The sequence below is a fragment of the Oncorhynchus tshawytscha genome, linkage group LG19, assembly GCF_018296145.1.
Source record: "Oncorhynchus tshawytscha isolate Ot180627B linkage group LG19, Otsh_v2.0, whole genome shotgun sequence".
Taxonomy (NCBI): domain Eukaryota; kingdom Metazoa; phylum Chordata; class Actinopteri; order Salmoniformes; family Salmonidae; genus Oncorhynchus; species Oncorhynchus tshawytscha.
The window spans coordinates 15367275-15383654 of NC_056447.1; the positions used below are offsets into that span (position 1 = coordinate 15367275).

Here is a 16380-nt window from a genome sequence, read left to right on the forward strand (position 1 = left end):
GAACATTAGTGAGTAATATACTTGGAAGCGGTGGATGGTGTGCAGGCCTTATGAGTCGGACTAGAAGTTCACTCCGAATACCTCTTCTCCGCCGGTGGCATCTGGGTTCAATTTCCCTGGGGGGTATAAACAAAGGATCCAATTCGGGAAAGTCGTACTTCTGGTAGTAATGCTGGTGAGTTACCAACAGTCTGATATCCAAAAGTTATCATATAATGCCCTTTCTCTTGCATTTCAAGATGATGGGGGGGGAAAAAACGCATATTTTTTATTTGTATTATCTTTTAATTATCTTCTCCTGACCCCTCCTGTCTCAGCCTCCAGTATTTATGATGCAGTAGGTTATGTGTCGGGTGGCTAGGGTCAGTTTGTTATATCCGGAGTACTTCTCCTGTCCTATTCGGTGTCCTGTGTGAATTTAAGTGTGCTCTCTCTTATTCTCTCTTTCTCTCTCTCTGAGGACCTGAGCCCTAAGACCATGCCTCAGGACTACCTGACATGATGACTCCTTGCTGTCCCCAGTCCACCTGGCCGTGCTGCTGCTCCAGTTTCAACTGTTCTGCCTTATTATTATTGGACCATGCTGGTCATTTATGAACATTTGAACATCTTGGCCATGTTCTGTTATAATCTCCACCCGGCACAGCCAGAAGAGGACTGGCCACCCCACATAGCCTGGTTCCTTTCTAGGTTTCTTCCTAGGTTTTGGCCTTTCTAGGGAGTTTTTCCTAGCCACCGTGCTTCTACACCTGCATTGCTTGCTGTTTGGGGTTTTAGGCTGGGTTTCTATACAGCACTTTGAGATATCAGCTGATGTACGAAGGGCTTTATAAATAAATTTGATTTGATTTTACCAGATCTAATGTGTTATATTCTCATACATTAATTTCACATTTCCACAAACCTCAAAGTGTTTCCTTTCAAATGGTATCAAGAATATGCATATCCTTGCCTCAGGTCCTGAGCTACAGGCAGTTAGATTTGGGTATGTCATTTTAGGCGATAATTGAAAAAAAGGGTCTGATCCTTAAGGGGAACACTTTGACTATGTACAGATTCAGTGAGCATAGCCCTTGCTATTGAGAGAGGCCGCTGTAGGCAGTCCTGGCTCTTAAGAGAGACAGGCAATGTGCATACTGCCCAGAAACTGAGGTGGAAACCTCCTGCCAAATGTATGACCATCTTAGAAACTCCTGTATCTGTTGGATGAAATAGTGTGCCATCATAGCAGATATAATATGTCATTTGTAATGTCTTTATTGTTTTGAATCTTCTGTATGTGTAATGTTTACTGTTCATTTTGGTTTATTTCACTTTTGTATATTATCTACCTCACTTGCTTTGGCAATGAGAGAGAGAGAGAGAGAGAGAGAGAGAGAGAGAGAGAGAGAGAGAGAGAGAGAGAGAGAGAGAGAGAGAGAGAGAGAGAGAGAGAGAGAGAGAGAGAGAGAGAGAGAGAGAGAGAGAGACGAGAGAGAGAGAGAGAGAGAGAGAGAGAGAGAGAGAGAGAGACGGACGGAGAGACGAGAGAGAGAGAGGGACGGAGAGACGACGGACAGAGGACGGACGACAGACAGACAGAGAGACGAGACAGAGACAGAGTGAGACGACGACAGACAGAGACAGACGACAGACAGGACAGAGTGAGGGACGGACAGAGAGGAGACAGGACGGACAGAGAAGGACGGACGAGACGGACGAGACGGACGGACAGACAGACAGAGTGAGGGACGGACGGACGGACGACAGACAGACAGACAGAGTGAGGGACGGACGGACAGACAGACAGACAGACAGACAGACAGAGTGATGGACGGACAGACAGACAGACGGACAGACAGACAGAGTGAGGGACGGACGGACAGACAGGACGGACGGACAGAGTGAGGGACGGACAGACAGACAGACAGACAGACAGACAGACAGAGTGAGGGGACGGACAGACAGACAGACAGACAGACAGACAGAGTGAGGGACGGACGGACAGAGTGAGGGACGGACGGACAGAGTGAGGGACGGACGGACAGACAGACGGACGGACGGACAGACAGACAGAGAGACAGAGTGAGGGACGGACGGACAGACAGACAGACAGACAGACAGAGTGAGGGACGGACGGACGGACAGAGAGACAGAGTGAGGGACGGACGGACGGACGGACGGACAGAGAGACAGACAGAGTGAGGGACAGAGAGACAGAGTGAGGGACGGACGGACGGACGGACAGAGAGACAGAGTGAGGGACGGACGGACGGACGGACAGAGAGACAGAGTGAGGGACGGACGGACGGACGGACAGAGAGACAGAGTGAGGGACGGACGGACGGACGGACAGAGAGACAGAGTGAGGGACGGACGGACGGACAGACAGACAGAGTGAGGGACGGACGGACGGACACAGACAGACAGACAGACAGACAGACAGAGTGAGGGACGGACGGACGGACGGACAGAGAGACAGAGGAGGGACGGACGGACGGACAGAGAGACAGACAGAGTGAGGGACAGAGGAGGGACGGACGGACGGACAGACAGACAGAGTGAGGGACAGACGGACGGACGACGGACGGACGGACGGACGGACAGACAGGAGTGGGACGGACAGACAGAGTGAGGGACGGACGGACGGACAGACAGACAGAGTGAGGGACGGACGGACGACGGACGGACGGAGACAGACAGGACAGGAGGAGTGAGGGACGGACAGACAGACAGAGGGACGGACGGACGGAGGGGACGGACGGACGGACAGACAGACAGACAGAGTGAGGGACGGACAGACAGACAGAGGACGGACGGACGGACGGACGGAGACAGACAGAGTGAGGGACGGACGGACGGACAGACAGACAGAGTGAGGGACGGACGGACAGACAGACAGAGTGAGGGACGGACGGACAGACAGACAGAGTGAGGGACGGACGGACAGACAGACAGAGTGAGGGACGGACGGACAGACAGAGTGAGGGACGGACGGACAGACAGAGTGAGGGACGGACAGACAGACAGAGTGAGGGACGGACGGACGGACACAGACGACAGAGTGAGGGGGACAGATGGACGGACGGACGGACAGACAGACAGAGTGAGGGACGGACAGACAGACAGAGTGAGGGAGGACGGCGGACGGACGGACACAGAGAGACAGACAGAGTGAGGAGGGACAGAGACAGAGAGACAGAGTGAGGGACGGACGGACGGACGACAGAGAGAGACAGAGTGAGGGACGGACGGACGGACAGAGAGACAGACAGAGTGAGGGACAGACGAGACAGAGAGACAGAGTGAGGGACGGACGGACGGACGGACGGACAGAGAGACAGAGTGAGGGACAGACGGACGGACGGACAGAGAGACAGAGTGAGGGACGGACGGACGGACGAGACAGAGAGACAGAGTGAGGGACGGACGGACGACGACAGAGTGAGGGAGGAGGACGGACGGACAGAGAGTAGGACAGACAGAGAGGGACAGACAGAGTGAGGGACGGAGGGACGGACGGACAGAGAGACAGACAGAGTGAGGGACGGACGGACACAGAGAGACAGACAGAGTGAGGGACGGACGGACGGACAGAGAGACAGAGTGAGGGACAGATGGACGGACGGACGGACAGACAGACAGAGGGACGGACGGACGGACAGACAGACAGAGTGAGTGAGGGACGGACAGACAGAGAGACAGAGTGAGGGACGGACGGACGGACGGACAGAGAGAGAGAGTGAGGGACGGACGGACGGACAGAGAGACAGAGTGAGGGACGGACGGACGGACAGACAGACAGAGGGACGGACGGACGGACGGACGGACGGACAGACAGAGTGAGGGACGGACGGACGGACGGACGGACAGACAGAGTGACGGACGGACGGACGGACGGACAGACAGAGTGAGGGACGGACGGACGGACGGACGGACAGACAGAGTGAGGGACGGACGGACGGACGGACGGACAGACAGAGTGAGGGACGGACGGACGGACGGACGGACAGACAGAGTGAGGGACGGACGGACGGACGGACGGACAGACAGAGTGAGGGACGGACGGACGGACGGACGGACAGACAGAGTGAGGGACGGACGGACGGACAGACAGACAGAGTGAGGGACGGACGGACAGACAGACAGAGTGAGGGACGGATGGACGGACAGACAGACAGAGTGAGGGACGGACGGACGGACAGACAGACAGAGTGAGGACGGACAGACAGACAGACAGAGTGAGGGACGGACGGACGGACGGACGACAGACAGACAGAGTGAGGGACGGACGGACGGACAGACAGACAGACAGACAGACAGACAGACAGAGGAGGGACAGAGAGACAGAGTGAGGGACGGACGGACGGACGGACAGAGAGACAGACAGAGTGAGGGACGGACGACAGAGAGACAGAGTGAGGGACGGACGGACGGACAGAGAGACAGACAGAGTGAGGGACAGAGAGACAGAGTGAGGGACGGACGGACGGACAGAGAGACAGAGTGAGGGACGGACGGACGGACGGACAGACAGACAGAGGAGGACACGGACGGACGGACGGACAGACAGACAGACAGACAGAGTGAGTGAGGGACGGACAGACAGAGAGACAGAGTGAGGGACGGACGGACGACGACGGACAGAGAGACAGAGTGAGGGACGGAGGACGGACAGACGACAGAGTGAGGGACGGACGGACGGAGACAGAGGAGGGACGGACGGACGGACGGACAGAGTGAGGGACGGACGGACGGACGGACGGACGGACGGACAGAGTGAGACGGACGGACAGAGTGAGGGACGGACGGACGGACGGACGGACGGACGGACAGACAGAGTGACAGACAGACAGACAGACGGAGACAGACAGACAGACAGACAGACAGACAGACAGACAGACACAGACAGACAGACAGACACGACACAGACAGACAGAGGGACAGACAGACAGACAGACAGACAGAGTGAGTGAGGACAGACAGACAGAGAGACAGAGTGAGGAGTGAGTGAGTGAGAGAGTGAGAGTGAGGGACGAGTGAGAGAGAGTGAGTGAGTGAGGAGACAGACAGACAGAGGGAGTGAGGACGGAGTGAGGAGTGAGTGAGGGACGGACGGTGACGGACGGACAGTGAGTGAGGGACGGACGGACGGACGGAGGACAGACAGAGTGAGGGACGGACGTGGACGGACGGAGTGAGTGAGTGAGGGACGGACGGACGGACTGTGACAGACAGAGTGAGGGACGGACGGACGGACGGACGGACAGACAGAGTGAGGGAGGACGAGGACAGAGTGAGGGACGGACGGACAGACAGACAGAGTGAGGGACGGATGGACGGACAGACAGACAGAGTGAGGGACGGACGGACGGACAGACAGACAGAGTGACGGACGGACAGACAGACAGACAGAGTGAGGGACGGACGGACGGACGGACGGACAGACAGACAGAGTGAGGGACGGACGGACGGACAGAGAGACAGAGTGAGGGACGGACGGACAGAGAGACAGACAGAGTGAGGGACAGAGAGACAGAGTGAGGGACGGACGGACAGACAGAGAGACAGAGTGAGGGACGGACGGACAGAGAGACAGAGTGAGGGACAGGACAGAGAGACAGAGTGAGGGACGACGGACGGACAGAGAGACAGAGTGAGGGACAGACGGACGGACAGAGAGACAGACAGAGGACGGACGGGGACGGACGGACGGACGACAGAGACAGAGACAGACAGACAGACAGACGGACGGGACACAGACAGAGACAGAGTGAGGGACGGACGGACGGACGGACGGACAGAGAGACAGAGTGAGGGCCGGACGGACGGACGGACAGAGAGACAGAGTGAGGGACGGACGGACGGACGGACGGACAGAGTGAGGGACGGACGGACGGACGGACAGAGTGAGGGACGGACGGACGGACGGACAGAGTGAGGGACGGACGGACGGACAGAGTGAGGGACGGACGGACAGAGTGAGGGACGGAGGGACGGACGGACGGACGGACGGACAGACAGAGTGAGGGACGGACAGACAGACAGAGTGAGGGGCGGACGGACGGACGGACAGAGAGACAGACAGAGTGAGGGACGGATGGACGGACACAGAGAGACAGACAGAGTGAGGGACGGACGACGGACAGAGAGACAGAGTGAGGGACAGATGGACGGACGGACGGACAGACAGACAGAGGGACGGACGGACAGACAGACAGACAGAGTGAGGAGGGACGGACAGACAGAGAGACAGAGTGAGGGACGGACGGACAGACAGACAGAGAGAGAGAGTGAGGGACGGACGGACAGAGAGACAGAGGAGGGACAGACGGACGACGGACAGAGTGAGGGACGGACGGACGACAGAGTGAGGGACGGACGGACGGACGGATGGACAGAGTGAGGGACGGAGACAGAGTGAGGGACGGGACGGACGGACTGAGACAGACAGACAGAGTGAGGGACGGACAGACAGAGTGAGGGGCGGACGGACGGACAGACAGACAGAGTGAGGGACGGACGGACGGACAGACAGACAGAGTGAGGGACGGACGGACGGACGGACAGAGAGACAGACAGAGTGAGGGACGGACGGACGGACGGACACAGAGAGACAGACAGAGTGAGGGACGGACGGACGGACAGAGAGACAGAGTGAGGGACGGACGGACGGCCGGACGGACAGAGAGACAGAGTGAGGGACGGATGGACGGCCGGACGGACAGAGAGACAGAGTGAGGGACGGACGGACGGACGGACAGAGTGAGGGACGGACGGACGGACAGAGTGAGGGACGGACGGACGGACGGACGGACAGAGAGACAGACAGAGTGAGGGACGGACGGACGGACAGAGAGACAGACAGAGTGAGGGATGGACGGACGGACAGAGAGACAGAGTGAGGGACGGACGGACGGCCGGACGGACAGAGAGACAGAGTGAGGGACGGACGGACGGACGGACGGACAGAGAGACAGAGTGAGGGACGGACGGACGGACGGACGGACAGACAGACAGACAGAGTGAGGGACGGACAGACAGAGAGACAGAGTGAGGGACGGACGGACGGACGGACAGAGAGACAGAGTGAGGGACGGACGGACGGACGGACAGAGAGACAGAGTGAGGGACGGACGGACGGACGGACAGAGTGAGGGACGGACGGACGGACAGAGTGAGGGACGGACGGACGGACAGAGTGAGGGACGGACGGACAGAGTGAGGGACGGAGGGACGGACGGACGGACGGACGGACAGACAGAGTGAGGGACGGACGGACGGACAGAGAGACAGAGTGAGGGACAGACGGACGGACGGACGGACAGACAGACAGAGTGAGTGAGGGACGGACAGACAGAGAGACAGAGTGAGGGACGGACGGACGGACGGACAGAGAGACAGAGTGAGGGACGGACGGACGGCCGGACGGACAGAGAGACAGAGTGAGGGACGGACGGACGGCCGGACGGACAGAGAGACAGAGTGAGGGACGGACGGACGGACGGACGGACGGACGGACAGACAGACAGAGTGAGGGACGGACGGACGGACAGAGAGACAGAGTGAGGGACAGACGGACGGACGGACGGACAGACAGACGGACGGACGGACGGACGGACGGACGGACAGACAGACAGACAGAGTGAGGGACGGACAGACAGAGAGACAGAGTGAGGGACGGACGGACGGACAGAGAGAGACAGACAGAGGACCGGACGGACGGACGGACAGAGAGACAGAGTGAGGACGGAGGACGGACAGAGTGAGGGACGACGGACGGACAGAGAGGGACGGACGGACGACAGAGTGAGGGACGGACGACAGAGTGAGGGACGGAGGGACGGACGGACGGACGACGGACAGACAGAGTGAGGGACGGACAGACAGACAGAGTGAGGGACGGACGGACGGACAGAGAGACAGAGTGAGGGACGGACGGACGGACGGACGGACGGACGGACAGACAGAGTGAGGGACGGACGGACGGACAGAGAGACAGACAGAGTGAGGGACGGACGGACGGACAGAGAGACAGACAGAGTGAGGGATGGACGGACGGACGGACAGAGAGACAGACAGAGTGAGGGACAGAGAGACAGAGTGAGGGACGGACGGACGGACGGACAGACAGACAGAGTGAGGGACGGACGGACGGACGGACAGAGAGACAGACAGAGTGAGGGACGGACGGACGGACGGACAGAGAGACAGACAGAGTGAGGGACGGACGGACGGACGGACAGAGAGACAGACAGAGTGAGGGACAGAGAGACCGAGTGAGGGACAGAGAGACAGAGTGAGGGACAGAGAGAGGGACAGAGAGACAGAGTGAGGGACAGAGAGAGAGAGACCGGGAGAAATAGGTACTGAGTGAGGGACAGAGAGACCGAGACCGAGAGAGAGACCGGGAGAAATAGGTACTGAGTGAGGGACAGAGAGATAGATACTGAGTGAGGGATAGATAGATAGATAGATAGATAGATAGATAGATAGATAGATAGATAGATAGATAGATAGATAGATAGATAGATAGATAGATAGATAGATAGATAGATAGATAGATAGATAGATAGATAGATAGATAGATAGATAGATAGATAGATAGATAGATAGATAGATAGATAGATAGGAGGTCGTCACAGACATATCTATCTAATCTGACTGCCCAGAGAGGACAGGCTGTGCTCACTCTGCTCCCGGAGAGAGGTAGAGACAGAGCTGCACCAAAATTATAATTCAAATGTGCAGTTTTGGCAGCCACAACCTGAGGGACAGCCTGTGAAAAGTGCAAAGTAATGTCGATAATATTTCCCGTTTTGTCTTTCATACCACGTCATGTGTCTTCTCAGTCATGTTGACACTGGTCTACTACCATTGCTATAATGTATTGTTGTTCTCATTAATATTGTTGTTGTAGTTGTTGTTAATGGTAATCCCATGTCCACTACTACTATTATTATTGATGTTGGTCCCACCATTTATTTATATATATATATATATATTTTATATATAAATATATATTTTTATTTTTCGATATGTATACTTTGACAATGTAAGTAATAATGAACTTGCCATGTCAATAAAGTCATTTGAATTGAATTGAATTGAGAAATAGGTACTGATTGAGGGACAGAGACAAATAGGTACTGAGTGAGGGACAGAAAGAGAGCGAGACAGAGAGAGAGACCGGGAGAAATAGGTACTGAGTGAGGGACAGAGAGAGAGAGAGAGAGAGATAGAGAGAGAGACCTAGAGAAATAGGTACTGAGTGAGGGACAGAGAGAGCGAGACCGAGAGAGAGACCGGGAGAAATAGGTACTGAGTGAGGGACAGAGAGAGACCTAGAGAAATAGGTACTGAGTGAGGGACAGAGAGAGAGCGAGACAGAGAGAGAGACCGGGAGAAATAGGTACTGAGTGAGGGACAGAGAGGGAGAGAGAGACCTAGAGAAATAGGTACTGAGTGAGGGACAGAGAGAGAGAGCGAGACAGAGAGAGAGACCGGGAGAAATAGGTACTGAGTGAGGGAGTTGAAGTGGGGATGAGTCTGAATACTTACTCTGGGGATGAGTCTGGTGAGATGCTGCCTTTGTATTTCCTAGGGTAGGATATACAACAGCATTTTTATATTTTATTTACTCTTACATTGCTCCTAAGGGCTCTATTATCACTCCTAAGGTATTTTCTATATATATACACATAACTTTTGATTTTATTTTCATTGTTGGACAGAAAAGACACCAGGATATTGGCTCCAAGTGAGAATTTTGGAAACCTGTTCCCAAGTATTCCAACGCATAATAGAGAAACACGTGATTGTATATAAATGTAAGCAAGGTTTAAATGATTGCGTTTTAATCAAATATTACATCTGTTTGGGCTTATTGCGGTCAATTTGCAGTTTAACAAATTATTTGTAATTATGTGCCGGCCACCCGACCATCTATTGATACTCTACTTTGTTGGTGTGTGTGTGTGTGTACTGTATTGTGTGGAATTGGAGAAGACAGGTAAAGGTACTTACTCTGGGGTGATGCTGTGTTTGTGTGTGTGTTACGTTAGTCAGTGTGTCGTATGTAAGGACTGAGTTGTGTTGACATGGAGAGGATAGGTAAAGGTACTTACTCTGGGGAAGACTCTGGTGTGAGGCTGGACATCTCCTCTTGTGTGGGAACTGGGTAGAGAGAAGCAAGGTCACAGGTTAGAGAAAGCGCAAAGGTTAGAGAGGGGATCAAAAGCTTGTTGCATTTTTTTTAACCTTTATTAACTAGGCAAGACAGTTAAGAACAAATTCTTATTTACAATGACGGCCTACCCCGGCCAAACCCTAACCCAGACAATGCTGGGCCAGTTGTGCGCCGTCCTATGGGACTCCCAATCACAGTCGGTTGTGACACAGCCTCGAATCCAACAAGGGTCTGTAGTGACGCCTCCAACATGGAGATGCAGTGCCTTAGACCGCTGCTCCACTCGGGAGCCGAAATGCATGCAGCCTGCTCTCATAAAGCAACAATCAGAGATGGGTATCCCAAAGCCTTCATAGCTAAAGTAGTACTTTATTTCTCTTGCAGATCTATACTCAGAACAACAAAGTTCCTAATGCAACGAATGTTGTTCATCCACTCGCAAAAGATTGACTGTCAAACATTGATTTTATAATTGTTTTCTCACAGCTGTGCAGCTGAGTTCTGAACAAAAAAGGAATTACTATTTTCACTTTGAAGGCTTTAGGAAACCCATTTCTTTTCCCTCTCTCAGTACCTTGTAGTTTCCTGCGGTGAAAGCGCGGCGAGCCCAGGAAGCTGTTCTTGATGGAGTTGAGGCGTGTCCTCCAGGGCATACCGCCGATAGATGGGCTGGGGGGCGGTGTGGGGTTGGGCGTGCCCGCCGGGCTCTCCTTGGGTGTGTGCACAGGGGTGCCCTTGGGGGTGGGGAGGGGGCTGCCCCGGGGGATGGGTGAGGGGTAACCTGTATGAGGGGGATAGATTTGGGACCGTAGTCAGTGCCCGAGTGAGAGGGAGAGGGTGTGGGCGAGGGGGTGGGTGAGGGTGAGGGCACCACTGGGTGGAAGGGGTGCCATCGAATGGGCGAGATGGGCACTGCATCGGGGCATGGGTGACAGAGAGCTGGGGGATTGTGGGGGAGGGCGTTGTGAGAGCAGGGCGCCGCTGCCCCATGGGGCTGCTTGGGGGTGCTCTGAGAGATGTGACAGAGGTGGCGGAGGAGGAGGGGGATGGGGGCTGGCAGGGGGTAGAGGTCTCCGACTTGGGGGCACAATCGCTGGGCTGAGGGAGGGGGTCTCCGGAAGGGGTTGGAGTGGGTGGACGCAAGGGGCTTGGGCAGCAGTTTGGGCTTGGCCGGGAGGGTTTGGTTTCTGGGGTCGGGTGGTAGCAGCTGCCCGCTGTCCGGGGCCAGGGAGTTGGGGGTGGGGGCGTGATGGGCAACTGTCCAGTTGGTGTGGGGGCAAGGGGCTCGGGGGAGGGGCAGGGGCTGGAGTTGGGCGACTGGGAGAAGTCTGGAGACGGGGGGGGTACACAGAACTTTCTGAGAGGCTACATTTTGGGTAGAAAGAAGGGAGTATACACATAATATAAACAGTACCAAAAGCAGGGGGTGCACAAAGACACACAGATACACACAGACGAATACACACACGAATGCCCACACATGCAGATGCAACACAGAGCAAACAGCCACAAAAACAACAGCGAAAGAGACAGCCAGGCACAGATAGGCAGGTGAGGTGTGATACAGTAATGATGGATGGATGGAGGGAGGGATATATAAAGAAAAAGACAAAAAGAAGAACAAACATGGAGTCGGTTAGCTCATTCAGCAAATCGGCCAAGTAGAAAGGCAACAAGACCATGGGACAGTGTAAACAAAACAAAATCGCAAGCATTCAAAACAGACAGATGTTAAAAAAAGTGCAATGTGATATAAGGTGATGTGCTGTCAGTGACCAAAGCAAGCAAACACACACAGAAAGGTGAAAGACAAGAAATGAAAACCATGAAAACCATGGACACGTGGCCTGGTAAACCTAAAGGGGCAATCCATTTTTGGACTTATAAATGAATGATATGTAACCATTCATTGATTCTTGAAGAACATAAGTTATTAGTGCCTCGTGAGCTTAGCTCAACTGTTGTAACCCATCAGAACCCAAAATATAAGGGCCTAATTCAATCAGATCCGTTTTAGCCTATATCCGCATAGCTGATGTTTTGACGGTGTCCGAGTTGGAATTTACTTCCACAAACAGCTCATGGCATTATACCTAAAGCTGACATTGACATTGGCAGCACGGAGTCGCATTAAGATAAATCCAACGCAGCCTTGTTTTCAAGCGAACACTGAAATGTAAGATGTAATCTACACCTCTATTAGGCTGATAGAAATCCTCAGTATTTCGTTGAATGATAGTCAATTTGAGCGTCAAATTCTATTGGTCCTAAGTTCTGTCTTCTATTGATCTTAAGCCGGGTTCTATATAGCCTACACTATCTCGTTCTGATCTTCTAACATGAGTGGGATTCGGGTGTGGATTCGTGACAATGATCAAGAGCAGCTGCACAACAAATTGACAGCACCAACGCAGTTACACCTCCGACACTGCCAAAACAGCTATGCAGGTGTGTCAGAAGGTGAGTGTAGCTGGTGCATGAAGTCAGGCGCAGGAGAGCAAAATGAGTGAGTAACGTACTTTACTCAAACAATAAAGGCACAAGGTAAACAAATACACTTGACCAAAAACCAACGGTAAATATTACGTACGGGTGAATACAGCACCCGTCGAAAAACCAGCCATAATGAACCGAACTGAACATAGAAATAATCACCCACAACAAACATGGGGGAAACAGAGGGTTAAATACATGTTATTGGATAATGAAAACCAGGTGTGTAGAAAATAAAGACAAAACCAATGGAAAATGAAAGATGGATCAGCGATGGCTAGAAAAACGGTGACGTCCACCGCCGAACGCCGCCCGTACAAGGAGAGGGACCGACCTCGGCGGAAGTCGTGGCAAGGTGTATCACCGGTTAATGCTTGATTTGATTGAATCTAGGCCTGAGCTTGTTTAACTCCAATGTTTGTAAACAAAGTAAATGTAAACAAATACTTTAAAGCTTTAAAATATGGTTCAAACTATTATTTTTAAATGATGGATGGTCAGTCCTTGCATTCATAGCTCTGACTATGAATTCAAGAGTGGTTACATTTCTCCAGCCCAGTCCCTCAGCTTTTTACTGAAACAGGCGGGGAAAACGTTTTGCTATTGTTTCAACTGCTGGTTTGCCGCTTTGAACATTTTTAAAACTTTTTAAAACACTTCATAGTTATTATGAGTGCACCACTTCTTCTGATTATGTGGTAACAAACACTCTCAAGTGAGACACAAACCACGTTTCCATCCACAGTTTTAATGTGAATAAAGTCATACTGTATAAAATAAAATCATGACAGCTATGATGGAAACAGGAAGTTTTGGTAAAATGTTATAATTGCAGACAAATCGTTTGGTTGTTTGACGTGGTGGGATCTCTTTTTGTGTCTGTAAAATGCATTATGCGAGAAATGGCAATGGAAACGACTTTATGGGCAAATACTGATATAATAACCTTCATGTTAAAGTAAACTTGGAGTCACACAATGATATGGTTTGTGGTCCTCCCACTACGACTCGGGAAATCATGCCGTTTTTTAGGGTACGTATTAAATACAGTGCTTTCGAGAAGTGTTCAGACCCCTTGACTTTTCCACATTTTGGTACATTACATACAGTCTTAATTGTAAAATTGATTAAATAATTTTTTTCCTTCATCAATCTACACACAATACCCCCTAACGACAAAGCAAAAACAAGTTTTTAGAAATTGTTGCTAATTTATGAAAAAGAAAACTGAAATATAACATTTACATAAGTATTTACACCCTTTACTCAGTACTTTGTTGAAGCACCTTTGGCAGCGAATACAGCATCAAGCACATTTGATATTAAACACCGTTTTTGTGACAAAACTATCAGTAGAGTTGAAAGTGCGATGGAAACACATTGAACTTTTGATTTTTATTCGGTACCTAAAAACTTTGTGTGCACCACATCGTCAGGCACTGATTTTAATCTGCAACAAGTCAGTTTGGTAGAAACATACCACTGGTGGGAAAATGTGCATATTGTCTTTTTGCACATTTTTAAATATTCGCATGAAAATGTCACCAATTGGGTGGAAACCTAGCTACAGAGGTGAAAACTCATGGAGAAATGGCTTCTAAGTGTCTCTCTTGATCAAAAAAACAGTTTATTTATAGAGTGCATTGCTTACGTTGGATGTATTTCAAAGTGCTTAACAAAATAGAATAATAAAAGTTGAGAAAGTTAATAATAAAAGTTTTCTAAATGAGATGAATCAAAAGAGTAAAACAATTATAAAACAGAGAGAACAAAATAAATACAAGTAAATAAGATATATAGAATGGGATAAAATAGATAGTATGACTAAAAGCACCCTAAGTAAAAGCTAAAAAGGTGTCTTTAAGTAATTACATTTATTTCGTGACAATGTGTATTTAATTCATATTCTGTTCCTATACAGCATTTTCTATGAATTACTTCACACATTGCACCTGTGGGCTGCCACTCAGAAGAAGAAGATTTCTTTCAAAATGGTAACACTTGACACCAAGTGTCATAACACTTTATGACACTGTCATAACCATGTCAACATGTGTCATAACAGCTGACATAACTTGTCATAACCTGTCATAATATGGTCATAATACTATCATGACACAAATATTTAGATATGTTGGGACATATATTGCATTATTTTATGGCTGTTATGACACCTACATAAGAGTGTCAAAACCCACAAATCTTTCCACACATGGCAAAACATTCCATTACACCATAGCCTACTTGTCAACAGTACGTTTATAACATATAACACTTTCTGAAATTGACCATGTTAAATTATCATTGTAATTACGCACACATTGATGTCAGACATGCACCTCCCCAATGCTGTCATAAATTGAACTTTCTTAGTCCAATTAAAATGGCACAGGATGGTTATAATGCTTCTTGACAGTGTCATAAAGTGCATTTTCTTAGTCCAAGTGACACAAGATGGTAATAATGCTTTATGACAGTGTCATAAAGTGTATTTTCTGCAAGTTATTTAAATTATGATTTTTGAAAATCATGACAAAAAAATGTCCAACAACAACAAAGGACTTTTAAGATAAAAAATAATAATAAAAAAAAAAAGAATTTGAATGAATGTAGGTGCCATAATCAGTCATAGAATTATGCAATATATGTCACAACAGGTGACAGGTCAGCTGTTATGAAACATTAGGACATGGTTATGACCATGTCATAACGTGTTATGATGCTGGTGTCATGTAAATTATTACCCATTTTTTTTACAAAAAGGTACATAACTACAAAGTATTTGATCATTCGGAACATATTATAAAGTTCCTGTAATAATAAATTCAATAAACAGTCTATATAAAAAAAAAGAAGTGGGCCTCCCCCCAACCTCCCATCCTATCCCATTCCCCCAACCCCACCCAGCCAACATGTCTTGACAAACCGGTGCACCTGGCACTACTACCATACCCCGTTGAAAGGCACTCAAATATTTTGCCTGGACCATTCACCTTCTGAAGGGCACACATACACAATCCGTGTCTCAATTGTTGAAAGGCTTAAAATTCCTTCTTTAACCTGTCTCCTCCCCTTCATCTACACTGATTGAAGTGGATTTAACAAGTGACATCAATAAGGGATCATAGCTTTCCCCTGGATTCACCTAGTCAGTCTATGTCATGGAAAGAGCAGGTGTCCTTAATGTTTTATATACTCTATATATACAATTTTTGTTGTTGTTTTGGCTCTGTACTCCAGCACTGTGGATTTGAAATGATACAATGATTGTGAAGTTACAGTGCATACTGTCAGCTGTCAGCAATTTAAGGGTATTTTCATAGATATTAGGTGAACAGTTTAGAAATCACAACACTTTTTGTACACATTTTAGGGGACCAAAAGTATTCAGACAAATGCACTTATATGTGTATAAAAGTAGTCAAAAGTTTAGTATTTGGTACAATTTTACTAGCACGCAATGATTATGTCATGCTTGCGAATTTACAAACTTGTTGAATGCATTTGCTGTTTGTTTTAGGTGTCTTTCAGATTACGTTGTGCCAAATAGAAATTAATGGTAAATAATATATTGTGTCATTTTAGAGTCACTTTTATTGTAAATAAGAACATAATATGTCGCTCAACACTTCTACATTAATGTGGATGTTACCATGATTATGGATAATCCTGAATGAATTGTGAACAATGATGATGTTACAGACACACAAATATCATAC

General features: G+C 49.9%; 1 protein-coding gene across 1 annotated transcript in view; it reads right to left on the reverse strand.

The window, feature by feature from the left end:
• The window catches only part of brsk2a (BR serine/threonine kinase 2a), a 512190-nt gene that overhangs the window by 28046 nt on the left and 467764 nt on the right, over positions 1 to 16380 (reverse strand). Inside the window, exons 14-15 of the mRNA XM_042302009.1 lie at positions 10743 to 10949; positions 10107 to 10155 (exon numbers count right to left, since the gene is read on the reverse strand). Of these exons, the coding sequence (XP_042157943.1) occupies positions 10107 to 10155; positions 10743 to 10949 (256 nt within the window). The remainder of the gene's footprint in view (positions 1 to 10106; positions 10156 to 10742; positions 10950 to 16380) is intronic.